At 34.5% G+C, this 13,634-nt stretch overlaps 1 protein-coding gene across 13 annotated transcripts in view; it reads left to right on the top strand.

The window, feature by feature from the left end:
- The first annotated feature begins 1,954 nt into the window (after positions 1–1,954).
- LOC127837565 (outer dense fiber protein 2-like) overlaps positions 1,955–13,634 on the top strand; it is a 205,198-nt gene continuing 193,518 nt past the window's right edge. For 12 of the 13 annotated variants that reach the window (XR_008029339.1, XM_052364765.1, XM_052364764.1 and 9 more), the window contains exons 1-3: positions 1,955–2,097; positions 6,754–6,866; positions 7,337–7,459. Coding sequence is in view for 12 of the 13 variants with exons in the window: in XM_052364765.1 (XP_052220725.1) it covers positions 6,756–6,866; positions 7,337–7,459 (234 nt within the window). In the remaining variant the exon portion in view is untranslated. Of the gene's footprint in view, positions 2,098–6,753; positions 6,867–7,336; positions 7,460–10,355; positions 10,371–13,634 lie in introns of all 13 variants that reach the window. The other variant, XM_052364770.1, reaches the window with a different exon arrangement.

Here is a 13,634-nt window from a genome sequence, read left to right as displayed (position 1 = left end):
AGCATTAAGTGAAGGGGTTATACAAACTTATTAGTTAAACAATACATAATCGAGAATTTATTTGGAGATGAACTGTGTTTCAGTTATTAACATAATTTTGTGTGTTTCTGTAGTTTAGAGCGTCCTTAACAAACTTACAAAGATTATTTATATCTGTCTTATTACATGAGGTCAAAAGTTGTGTAAATTTAAATACAGAAGGTTTAACATAGTAATATTGTTTAATATATTTCTTTCCTATTACAGTATAACACTTGCATACAATGACAAAATGGTACTCGTCCTCAATATCGCTAGAATTGCAAAAGGTACACATTGAGGTGTATGTGAGAGCGTAACCTATTGCGTTGTTATCGCCCGTAGACTTTTTTGTTTATCGACAGGCGCATCTATTAATAGCCTCATATCATGAATGGACTGAGCAAAAATACTACGTCATGAAGACGCTGCAGAAAGTGGACTATTTTATTCATTCATAAACAATCTCCTCCGCGACACGTACGATACGATCATTGTTTATTGATTCTTTTCTATAAAAGCACCGTTCGAAACTATTGCATCTAACACGATATTAATATCATGTTTCCATTTGTGAATGAATATAATTGGAGAACTCAAACCTCGTGCATAAATTATACAACTCTTTCTCGCGCGGATACGCGTAGTAAGCGGGTATTTGGCTCCTAGTAGCTAAGGCGTATCGACCTGAATTTTGGACTAACCACCTTAGACGGTCGCTAAGCGACCATCTAAAAATAGCTATTAAATGTGCGTGCTGTGTGAATTAAGTTCTGTATTGAGTGACATGGTGTAAAAACGTCATTTCTGCGGAATACACGCGTATACTCGCTTTAATTAATCGTACTCATAATTAAGTTTATAAGAATATAATGCTCTATTTCACACTCGTGCTTTTATTTCATTCGCATTTAGACTCCCCGTCTTTGATTGTTCGACAACAAACTACGATAGAAAAATACTATGTTTAATAATTACATTAACCGCAAGTGAATTGCTGTCACACGTAGATAAAGCGTCGGTCGCTCCTTCTGGTGATATGAATTTAAATGCATTAAAGTCGAACACTGAAATTCATACTTGCGAAAACAGTGTATTGGATACCACATGGAGTCTTCCACAGTTTTGTTAATTTAACTGGGGAAAGGGGGTAGAACATGTAATATTATTTTATTTCTTTTCAACATCAAAACTAGATCTATAATAAATTCATTTTGAAAAAACAATCAAATCCGTTAGTTTGTGTGGCTCATTTTGAGTAGGAACAAAGCTTAAGTGCCGAAATTAGTAACATGAACCTCTAAATTGCGTCGTGTGCTAATTTCTTTTGAGCAAAGATAAAAACGCTAACGTTGATTTATGAATTAAATTTCTTATTAAAATAAAAAATAACTCTGTAATAAATCGTGTTCCATACACAAAAATAACGTTGCGCACATATATAACGTATTAAAAGCCCATAAACCCTCAAAATCAACGAATATTTCTAAAAATATTTCGAAAAATAAAGTTTACACATAAGCAATCAATGTTCTTTATATTAATATCCAGAATTTCAACACAATATGTGGTCTGGTAACATAGATTCAATAAGATACAAACTGTTTTTGTATCTTGCATCTTAATTGTGTTTTTGCGGGACAATATATTCAACACATGTTCATGTACCAAGTTAATGTTCTTGCATCGTACGAAAAGATATCGTTGCGAAAAAATAAAATGCAATATATTGTGCCACAGAAAAAAAACAATGTTAATGCTACAGTATGTAACAATTTGTCCTTTTAATTAATATCGGAAGATAGAGATAGATAGAAGACTTATTAAGACTTCGTGGTTTGTAGCCATGTCTTTCCGTTGTTCGCGAAAACTGGGTTTCTTTCGACACTCTCCTATTGTAAACGATCCTCCAATATTTAGCCAATCATATTGCTGGAAATCGATTGGACGTAAACAACGATAATCTGCCATTCTAAATTTTCGCCAGTTTCTTGATGAATTTTCCAAATAATAAACGTTGCATACTTTTACATTTATACCAGTAATATAATTAACCACGTTGTTGATAAAAAGAAGCAGGTTTGTTCCTCATTTTCTTTTCACATTTGTATGGAAGTCTATGTTTGCGCTCATGACATGTCTGGGCATCAAATATTTCTTCGAAGTTTAACTCTTAAATGCTTTTGCTTTATGAGTGACAGAATCGAAATATAGGTTCATATTTAATAATATGCGGATCGTCATACTTTTTAACCATCAAAATTTTTAGTACACTGACATTGTTTCCTCTGGTATGAGGTCTTGAGGCAAATGTGTCTTTTGAAAACAAGCTTGGACATGCTTGGTGTTTATGCACATTTAATTTGAAGCCCTCATAATCATGGCTCTGCATTGATATTTTTTAAAACACACACAAAAAACACCTGAGGCTTCATTATTCGAGGACCCGGAGTTAGTCCATATAAACGGACTGCCAGAGCCTTTGATAATTTTTGCTATGGCAGCTCTGTCAGTCCATATGCACCCCTTCATAAACATGTGTGCAGTTCAGCGCAGAGAATCCGTGCGCTTCACTAAACAGACGTCGTTCAAGACAAATTGAGGAAAATAGTGAATAAACTTCATAAACATATTAAATTTACCTGAATGGCAACCTACAGATGTTAATTTTTTGTTATCCTTTGCATGCACCCTATAAAAACACGACGATGTTTCAACACACTTTTCTCTCTGACATTTTTATGTTTAAATTTGAAACAGTGTATTCTGTATCGAATACCACATCGTTATCGACTTTATAGGCTCCAACACAAAACCAGACGTGCAAAATATTGGTGTACTGCGACCTAACCAATATTGGGTAAATTTTCCAATATGGCGGATACAACATACGAAAGCAAAAATAAGTCAATAAAAAGCAATTATTTATTGCTTTAATAGTACCATTCGTATGAGTTTGTGGTTTAGACAGGTAAACTTTGATAAGATCTTGCAGTTTCAGTGTTCCTTAACCCTTGCATTGTTGATTAAATTTTGCACCCATGGGCAAGAGACGGCGCATTGCAACTCTAAGCTAACCATTGGGTTATAAAGCTGAGACTTGAATTATTGCAACTAGACCCGGAGTGTTCCCTAGCACTCCTACCTAGGTAACGCTCGATTGGTCATTGTCGGCTCGGGTATTACTTACATGTACCCTGGGTACTTACATGTACTACTCTTTAGTACTCTTACGTTCCCTTGGTATGGTAAATATACTTTAAAGTACCTGGTCCATATGTGACTGTACCCAAGTTGTATTCTTGCCCAAAATCCGATGTCACAAAACACGCGCTCTATTACCCTAAAACGTTATTGTTTATCTTAAACAAACTTCTCTTTTAACAAAACTGCATCAACATGCTTTTGGAATATGAGTTTTGATAATATAGAGGCCATTTAATAGAAAAATTTACATTAAAGGGGCCTTTTCACAGTTTTTGGCATGTTTTAAAATAAGTCATTAAATGCTTTATATTGATAAATGTAAACATTGGATCTTAAAAGCTCCAGTAAAAAATCAAGAATAAAATTTAAAAAAGGAAAAAAAAGTAGCAGCAGCTGGACTCGAACCAGTGACCCCCGGAGTCCTGGAGTAACCTGGAGTAAAAACGCATTAGCCCGCTCAGCTATTCTGCCAAGCATACTTGGTTGAAGTATTTTATGCATTATATGAGCAATCTTCATAGTTTCACAAAATTTAACGACAACAACAGAACTCCAAATTATTCAATCGTTTCGCGTTGCAACGCTTTATTATATTTAGGTTTTTAAATCGTCAAAAGACGCATATATTAGCTATATTAGACCATGGTAAATGTCCAGTAATACTGTTTCCTCACAAATATCATAACTAAAACGAAAATCATACTGAATTGAATTCATGTCTGACACTTTACAAGCTGCTAGTCAGTATGTACCTCTTAATTTTAATTCACATTGATTCAGCATGAACTCTGCACAATTATCTTGTAGTTTTGTATCCTTTTTAAACATGATAAATATGAATTAATTGCCTCATTATCAGGCTGTCAAGCGGTCATACTTTTTCCTACTATTTCCTACTTTTTCATCAGGATCCTACTTTTCCTATTTTTTTACCAAATCTTCCTACTATTCCTACTTTTTCATTTTCAATTGAGAATATTTTTTGTAAAGAGTTTATTTAGTAAACTTGCAGGATGAATGAATCTATGGCATGACTGTATCCCTGTTAATGTGCATTCATCTAGATGAGACCTGACAATTAACCCATGCTGACTGTCTGCTAGCACCTCTTCAGGAAACATAAATATTTATTTCTTATGTAACTTTTGAAATTATTGACAAGTTTTTTTTAAAGTAACAATAGTGCCTTGTTTACTTCCTTAGCATTTGTACACTGCAGACTTCACTACCTTACACAGTTCCCAGTGATGCAAGAGCTGAGGGAACCCATTGTTTATTCCAGTTTTATTTTGTTTCCATTGACAACAATTTGACCAAACCTTATGCATGTTTACATGATATTGCTGTTTGAAATGTAGAGACAAGAGATACATGTATTGTATGAGTGGTTATGTAATATGGAATTTATTACACAATTTATTGGAAAAAAGATAAAACTGATGCTTTGCCGAGTTTTCATCATTTACAAATATAATGTTATAAATTCTGTATTACATTACAACGGATATGATGTTCTATTGATATCATAGGTACATCATGTTTAGTAATTAAAGATAAATGCACAGAGCCTAAATGCCCTGATACATTTTTATGCTCCCGGTAGGGTGGCATATAGCAGTTGTACTGTCAGTCCGTTTGTCTGTCTTTCTGTCTGTCTGTCTGTGTGTCCGTCCGAAAACTTTAATATGGGCCATAACTTTTGCAATATTGAAGATAGCAACTTGATATTTGGCATGCATGTGTATCTCATGAAGCTGCACATTTTGAGTGGTGAAAGGTGAAGGTCATCCTTCAAGGTCAAAAGTAAAAAAATACAATCCAAGGGAAGTAATAAGCTTTAAAAGGGAGATAATTTCTAAACCTGCCAAATGATATATTGAAATTTTATTTCAAAGCGGCACAATAGTGGGCATTGTGTTTCTGACAAACACAATTCTTGTCTAATGATGCCATAGCTAGTGAGGTAACTTCAAGGTGTTACAGCGTAGTATTAAAATTATTTAACGGCATTATTACACCCCCGCGAAGTCATCAATAATGTAAAAACCATTATTTGAAACTGGAATAAACAATGTAGTGCAACTGTTTCATTGCCCTATCAATGATGTCATAAAAAATGTCAGGTGATAAGGTCCTATCTCCAGTTGCATAATCTGCTCTGCAATGACCAGTCATTTTGAATGTAACTTAAGTTATTATAACTGCATCCTATTGTCAATTTAAAGGTTTCACAATGTAGCTGTAGCAGAGCATTGACACTTCTTTATATACTAGTATTAATCTTGTACAACAAATTGGTCTATCACTAAATAAATTTGGTCTTCTGCTTAAGGATATAACATGCACAATATATTACCATTTTTATATCGATACACAGAAGACCTCTAACCACTTATTTGATGATACACCAAAATAAACAGCATCTAATTATACTTCTTTAACAGGGTATCTTTGCTTGAAACTTAATTATCATAGATACACTATAAGTGCTAAAATGCCTTGTGGGAAAACAAAGTTTAACCCTTTATGGATGGAAAAGTTGAACAACAGTGGAAAAACACTTGGATCATGGTGCAAGAGAGATACCGGCAATGAGTTTGCAAGATATTGTACTGTCTGAATGAAGTCCATCTTGTTGTAATTCTGGTGCTAATCAACTGATAAGTCATGCAGATGGATAAAAACACAAGGAAAACATGAAATACATGCATGATAATTCACAAAAGCGTGGAAGTGCCCCAAAGCCAAGCAGCTCCCAGGGTGTAGGGGATAAATCTATCTGTATGCAAGAACAACCATCACACAAGGAACAGATACAAAAGGCTGAAATTTTCTGGGCCCTTAAGGTAGCTTCAAGTGGGTATCAATACAGAACACGTGATGGCACTCCTGCTCTGTTTCAAGCTATGTTTCCTGGACCTGTGTCTAAAAAATTTGTATTATGTATTCCTACTTTTGAGGGAAAAGTTCCTACTTTTTCCTACTTTTTTCCTACTTTTCTTGCAAAAGTAGTTCCTATTTTTTCCTACTTTTTGAAAAAAGGTCACTTGACAGCCTGCATTATTGATGCTGCTTTTGATGTTAAGATTTTGACTAAAACAAAAGTTCATGTGAAATATCTTTGAAATTGCCATTAGACATTAGAACTGTTGAGACATTGTGCTGATGTTGTCCATGCAAAAAATGATCAGAATCCACACATTTCTGTGATTTAAAAATAGTTAGCCATTAGCTTTTCACTTACATAGTACCGGGTATTTTATATTGGGATTGTTTAATATTTTCCTAAATGCTTATTACATGGACAAGTTTTGTAAATATTAATTATAATATAACTAAATATAAGCTATAACTAGATGATAACACCAAAAAACATTTGCAATGTTTTTAAATATCTTCAATTCTTCATTAAATAATTAGATTCATGCCTATAGATTAGTGTTGAATCAATGTTTGCCACCTATATTGTTGCTTCACCCATCAGACTGCCCCTGTTCATATTCATGATTGAGAATGTTCATATTCCAGAGATGCCAGGCACTCGAGGTTTACGTCCTACCTCACCAGTGCATGTACACGTTGACGATGACATTCCAGTTCACGTGCATGTCAAACAGCAAAAGAAGAAAAAACCAGGGACAGTAAGTTAAACTTGAACTGGTCATTAGCAAGGGAATTGTTATCTCAATCATAAGAAGTTTTTTTTGTTGTTAAACAATACAATTTTGACATTCAGAGTTCCGATGTAAAAGTTATCATTTGTATTATAAAATGATTTTTATTACCTGTCCAGTACTTTCTGCATATAAATATCCTATTACCAAAGGAAGGGTATCTGTGCCATCCAATCATTTAGATGTAAAAAAACATGTTTATTTTAACAGTAAACTTTGAAAAGTTACATTCCATGTCTTTTCATCTCTGAAGCTAATTTTTCCCTTAAAAAATTTACAAATTATCATTGGTACCCTTATTTGGCAAGGTTTAAAAAAAAATCTTACTTAAGTTTCTTTTAATGGTTGCGACAGAGAAAATTTCTTTGTTTTAAGGTTTAAATTTAGAACATTTCTTGTTTTCAAGGTTTCAACTAAGAAAATTTCTTCCTTTTTAGGTTTCGACTAAGAAAATTACCAGAAGCACAGTTTCGTCGCGTGCTCGCAGTAAAAGTCCTGGTTCTGGCAACTGGGTTCCTCCCCCTGCAAAGGCTTCAAAAGGCTCCAAAGTATCCTGGCAGGTAGGGAGGGTAGTGTGATGTGTCTGTCAACTCTGGGGTGTATTCACAAACCAATTCTGAGTCTAAAAATTAAAAATTCTTCCTAAGAGTTCAAAATACTTCAACTTCTTGAAACTGAAGTCAAGAGTGACAGTGAAAACTTATTGTTGTATGAATCTTTGTTAAGAACAATATGTTAATGATTAAAGCAAATTTTTTAAAGAGGTGAAAAAATTAAATTTTTGTAGTCTAAGAACAGGTTGGTGAAAACGGGCCCAGGTTGGTGAATACAGACCCTGCTAGACAGGTTGGTGAATACGGGCCCAGGTTGGTGAATACGGGCCCTGCTCAATGTAGCCTCACTCTGGGAAAACATGCCTTAATGCATATACATAAAGTGTTGTCCCAGCTTAGCCTGTGTATCAGGACGGTGCTTTCCGCCTTTACTGGATTTTCTCTAAGAAGAGACTTCTTTTGAACAAAGAATATCATACAAGTGGAAAGTGCTGTTGTACATGAAAAGCCTCTGCCGAATGTATGCACATTGCTTAACCCTTTGCATGCTGGGAAATTTGTTGTCTGCTAAAATGTCGTCTGCTGAATTTCTAAAATAAGCATTGTCTTTGATTTTTTTCAAAGAACATTATCAGAATAGCAAACAGTTTGGATCCTGATGAGACGCCACGTTCTGTGGCGTCTCATCTGGATCCAAACTGTTTGCAAAGGCCTTCATAATTCGGTTCCAGCACTGAAAGGGTTAAATTATGTTTTCTCAGAGCATGGCTCCATTATTAGTGCAATGTGACCCAAATGTGTGTGACCTGACACACATAAAATTGATGTTTTCTCCACTTAGTATATACATGTTTGACATTTTTTGCAGATGTTTCTTTGTTTTCTGTTAGCACTGGTAGTTGAATAAGAGATTTTTTATGAATTTTACAATCAAATGTGTCAAAATCTAGGTCAAAAATTAATTTGTAGTGAACATTCATTCACTCATAATTACACATTCATATTTGGTAACCCCGGTTTCATGAAACCCCTACATTTCATTATTGTTTTCATCAATATTTCTTATTCTAGGGCAAGTTTTAAAATATGTAGGCAAATAACGTGGTACAGATGACTAAATTGTATATCCCTACTGTATCTTTCAGGGGTTGAAGAATTTTTCCAGAGCCACTCGCCCTGCAGGGCGAGTAGGCCTGACAATCCACTGCCCTTCACTTTAATCTACTGAGCCTTCATTAAAAAGATAGATATCTATATTTATAGCTATGATCAACCAGAACCTTTTAAACCTACTAAACATAGTGACACTAAACTGCAAAAAAATTAACTAAATTATCTGATGGATTATATTTGCTTTCCTTACGATTTCTGCACCTCTTTCCTTTTCTCAATTCTTTCCGCTTCTCGTTTTGACGACCTTTCTAATTCTTTCTGTTCCCTGTCGCCACCACCTTGCAGATATTTTAAAATTGAACCCTTTTCCATTTTAATATTTCATAGGAACTTTTACTGAAAGACACGCTTGATTGACAAACGGTTACAATATGGTAAATTTTGCCTAAGGCTTCTGATCATGAAATTCGGAATTATTCTGTTTATTAATAATTATTTTTTCTGTTCATTTTTAATTAAATAATAAGAAGTATTGTTATAATTAACCGTGATGTATTATTGTTTTATTGATATTAACATTAAAATTCACGGAATGACCAATCATTTTACAGTTTTATTCACTTTAAATCGATTAGCTAAGAGCACTGGCAACGACGAAAAAAGAGCGCAGCCAATTTCGAGAATTATTTTTACTGTGCCCGTGACGTCATTTTTCATTCTCAAAACCAAAGTGCAGTTTCTTTGTGTACTAAACGTATTTTTTGTTCGTTCGAAAAATTGTTCGCAATTTGTATCAATGTTGAAGGAGTTCTGGAACTGAATTTATATTTCTCAACTTGAAAAACAGCACTCGCCCGGTCGGTCGAGTATATAACAAATTTTACTCGCCCGACCGTCAACTTCACTCGCATATGTGAGCGGTCAAGTGGATTCTTCAACCCCTGTCTTTAGATTCGTTTGCATCTAAGGCAATCATAAACATTGTAAATTAAATGCTTTTGTTAATCCATAGCTGATTAGAGTTGTTTTACATTATTCTTTTCCTCGATGGTTTTGCCTGATTATTTAATATTTCTTCCCAAACAGTCTCTTTTTGTATAATCAGAGGAGCTCTCTGCTCAGATGACTCTTTATTTAAAATGAAAGGGTCCATGCTACATTTTGGGGGATTGGGGCCGGGACCCTTAGAGGGGGGAATTTTGTGTCGTTTTTGACGAAAAGGGAAATTTTAGAAGATCATTTCACCAACCATTCAACACTTAAAATTGCTATATTTTAAGGTAAGTATACATTTAATCAAAGGTTAATAACATAGGTATGAAATAAATATATAAAAATAATTTGGAGAGGGAATTTTAAGCTGAAATAAGGGAAAAAAGAATACTATTTTAAGGGGGAAATGGGGCCGAATTTCGGCCCCAAAAATGGCCAAACGAGGGCCCTGAACGAATAAACATTATAGTAATTATCTCTAATGGCATATTTATTTAATGTTACTGTAATTGAGAGTTAAAACAAACTTTGCCTTACAGACCCACACATGTTTGATCATAGAAACACACATAAATTTCAAATGTCTAGTCAATAAAATTATTCTTACATGTATATAAAACATTAAATAGCAAGTATTTGCAAATTAACAAGAAAGGCATGAGAAAATTTAAAAAATGTGTTTTTCTGTTTTTCTATATATGGTAGATATACTTTAAACATATTTATTTGTTCACTGTTGTGAAATGTTGATATTAATTTTTACTACATGTTTTGTTCATGTTGTTTTCTTCTGAAGTCAAAACGTAAACGAGTAAGTGCGGAAAAATAACAGAGACAATTAGTTTTAGTTTAGATAGAATACTTCTTTTTTTCTTCTTTTATTTGTTCTCTCATGCTCATTTAATCCAGAAACTTTTTAATTTATAATCAAATAGATTTACTTAGCATGTATTGTTATGTCATGTTGCTAAATTATAGATTAGATTGCTGAAATATTAAAAAAAGAACTACATCTATTGATTTACATTTGTAGCATTGCTTTTAATAACAGTATAAAAAACAAATAAATAAAACCAATGTCATCTCCCCTTGGCCTTTGTTGAGGAAATCTTTCTGAGACATGTTCTGGGTATTCGGGATAATGCATGTGGGTATAGTGTCGTCCCAGATTAGCCTGTGCAGTTGGCACTGACTAATAAGAGAGGTCACTTTTCGCTTTTATGGAATTTATTGTTTGAAAAGCCCCTTAAATAAATCCTGTCTATGCGGAAAGTGTCATCCCTGATTAGCCTGCGCATACTGCACAGGATTATCTGGGATGATACTTTTAGCACAAGACACTTTCAACACATGCATGGATTTCACAGAGTTATGCTCATATATCTATTTGAATAAATGTGTCTTGTTCTGTGAACATTGGGCAAAATGCATGTGCGTAAAATGTTGTCCCAGATTAGCCTGTGCAGTCTGCACAGGCTAATCAGGGACGACACTTTCCGCTTTAATGGTATTTTTCGTTTAAAGGAAGTCCTTTTTTACCGTAAATCTAGTTTAAGCGAAAATTGTTGTCCCTGATTAGCCTGTGCAGACTGCACAGGCTAATCTGGGACGACACTTTGCGCACATGCACAATGCCCAGTTTTATCAGAACAAGACTCGCTTAAAGACTGTTGTATGGAAGAAACCTAGAATCAATCTTACGTCTGATTTCATAGTGGCTTAGTCCTCTTACTTGGCGGGAAAGGAAGAAGCAGAAACATGTGGTAAAATCTCAACCACAACACATCTTTGTCACCAAAGTATGTGCATCATTACATTGGTATTCACTGCGGGCATGTTTGGTAGCATGCGGCATGGATGGTGTCGAAGTCAGGGATGATTTTACATTGTATGGTCTTTTATTTGAATGTTAGGAATGGTTGTATTGCTTTTTAAAAAATCAATGTTAGTTTTAAACTTTATCACATTTGCATTACCATATACTGGTATTACTTTGTTGTTAGTCCACATTTGCTGATTGGTCTTTGGTCCCTATTTTCACCCTTGTATCACACATGAAAAAAGTTTTCATTTATTGTTGTGTAATTTTATCTTGACGTTAGTTACGATTCTGAGATGTCTTAGTGATTGCCTTCAACTTGAATGAAGAATGAATTCAACTGAGTCTCGCTCTGGGAAAATGGGGCTTAATGCTTTGCATGCTGGGAAATTTGTAGTCTGCTCAAATGTCGTCTGCTGAATTTCTAAAATTAGCATTTTTAACCAGGTTTTCCGAAGGAAAAAACTGGTTATTAGATTGGCGAATGCGGGCGGGCGGGCGGGCGGGCTGGCTGGCTGACGGGCTGGCGGGCGGAACAAGCTTGTCCGGGCCATAACTATGTCGTTCATTGTCAGATTTTAAAATCATTTGGCACATTTGTTCACCATCATTGGACGGTGTGTCGCGCGAAATAATTACGTCGATATCTCCAAGGTCAAGGTCACACTTTGAGTTCAAAGGTCAAAAATGGCCATAAATTAGCTTTTCCTGGCCATAACTATGTCATTCATTGTGAGATTTTAAAATCATTTGGCACATTTGTTCACCATCATGGGACGGTGTGTCGCACGAAAGAATCACGTCAATATCTCTAATGTCAAGGTCGCCACGACTAAAAATAGATTTAAAAAAAAAAATTACAAAGGGGGTTAATTTTTTTTGTTCATTTCAAAAGTTCAGTTTGAGTTTTCTCCCTTTATCAGATTTTTTTTTCACAATGAAAACCTGGTTTTGTGACAATTTTGTCCCTTGTCTTAGAATTTTTTCAAAGAATACTATCAGAATAGCAAACAGTTTGGATCCAGATGAGACGCCACATTCTGTGGTGTCTCATCTGGATCCAAACTGTTTGCAATGGCCTTTAAAATTTGGTTCCAGCGCTGAAAGGGTTAATGCATGTATGTTGTACGAATGTTGAACCAGATTAGCATGTGTAGTCAGCTAATCAGGATCGACACTCTCTGCTTCTTTGGTATTTTTGGTTTAAAGGCAGTCTTTTCTTGTTGAAAATCCATTCTACATGGAAAGTGTTGTCCCTAATTAGCCCTTCTAATCTGGGACGATACTTGACGCACATTCATTAAGCCTGGGTCTCTCAGAGTGGAGATCAAATGTGATACTACTGCTGTGAAAGGACTCAAGGTTACATATATAGTGAAGGAAAAAAATACATAACAGATGGTAGAAGCAGTTGAACATGAATTATTAATTGACTTTCCAAGTCTTGTGAAGGGGTGTAAATGGTCATGATAAGACTCAATATAAATAATTACATTTACCAGTTATACTTATAAGACAGTCTTAACCTGTGATAATATCTGATAATTGATTATTGACACTTGATGTTCTTATTTAATAAAGGCAAGTGATAAATGTGCATAATCCGAGTTAGGTCTTATAATAGTTCATGTTTGTGAATCGGGCCGGGTCCCTTTGTATAGGGGAAAAAGCGACTGTACAGTTTTGACTTAAAGTGGCCTTTTCACAGATTTTGGCATGTATTGAAATTTTTCATTAAATGCTTTATATTGATCAATGTTAACATTGGATCTATAAAGCTCCAGTAAAAAAAATGTAGCTTTCTGATGCAAGCAAAATGTTGTTGTTGTTTTTATCATAAGAAAAAGATCTTCATATCATCAGATTAGGACACAAGATTTGCCCTCAAATGTTAAAGCAATACTTGTAAATGATAATTTAATTCTACAAATCTTAATAAATGGGTTTTCGCAAAGTTACTCACTATAATTTGCAGACAAATTATCATTATCAAGACAAGATGCATAGATTTAAACATTCATGCACAGTGTTGTTGTTTTGAAACCTTTTTGGGAATGGAGTCCCTTTGGATTAAGAACAATTAATGGAAGCTTGGACTAAAATTGGGTATGAATCCTTGGACTAAAATTTAGTTATGATTCTTGTTAATGTTATTTGGCTAACAAATACTTTAAAATTGAGAACTAAAATGATTTAAAAATTTAAGTAAGGTTCAATTTATAGATTGTGATGGGAGAATAACTGAATGTTAAGATT

Source organism: Dreissena polymorpha, chromosome 7, assembly GCF_020536995.1.
Source record: "Dreissena polymorpha isolate Duluth1 chromosome 7, UMN_Dpol_1.0, whole genome shotgun sequence".
Lineage (NCBI taxonomy): Eukaryota > Metazoa > Mollusca > Bivalvia > Myida > Dreissenidae > Dreissena > Dreissena polymorpha.
The sequence above is the reverse complement of the archived record's forward strand: the minus strand, read 5'-3'. Positions and strand labels throughout refer to the sequence as shown.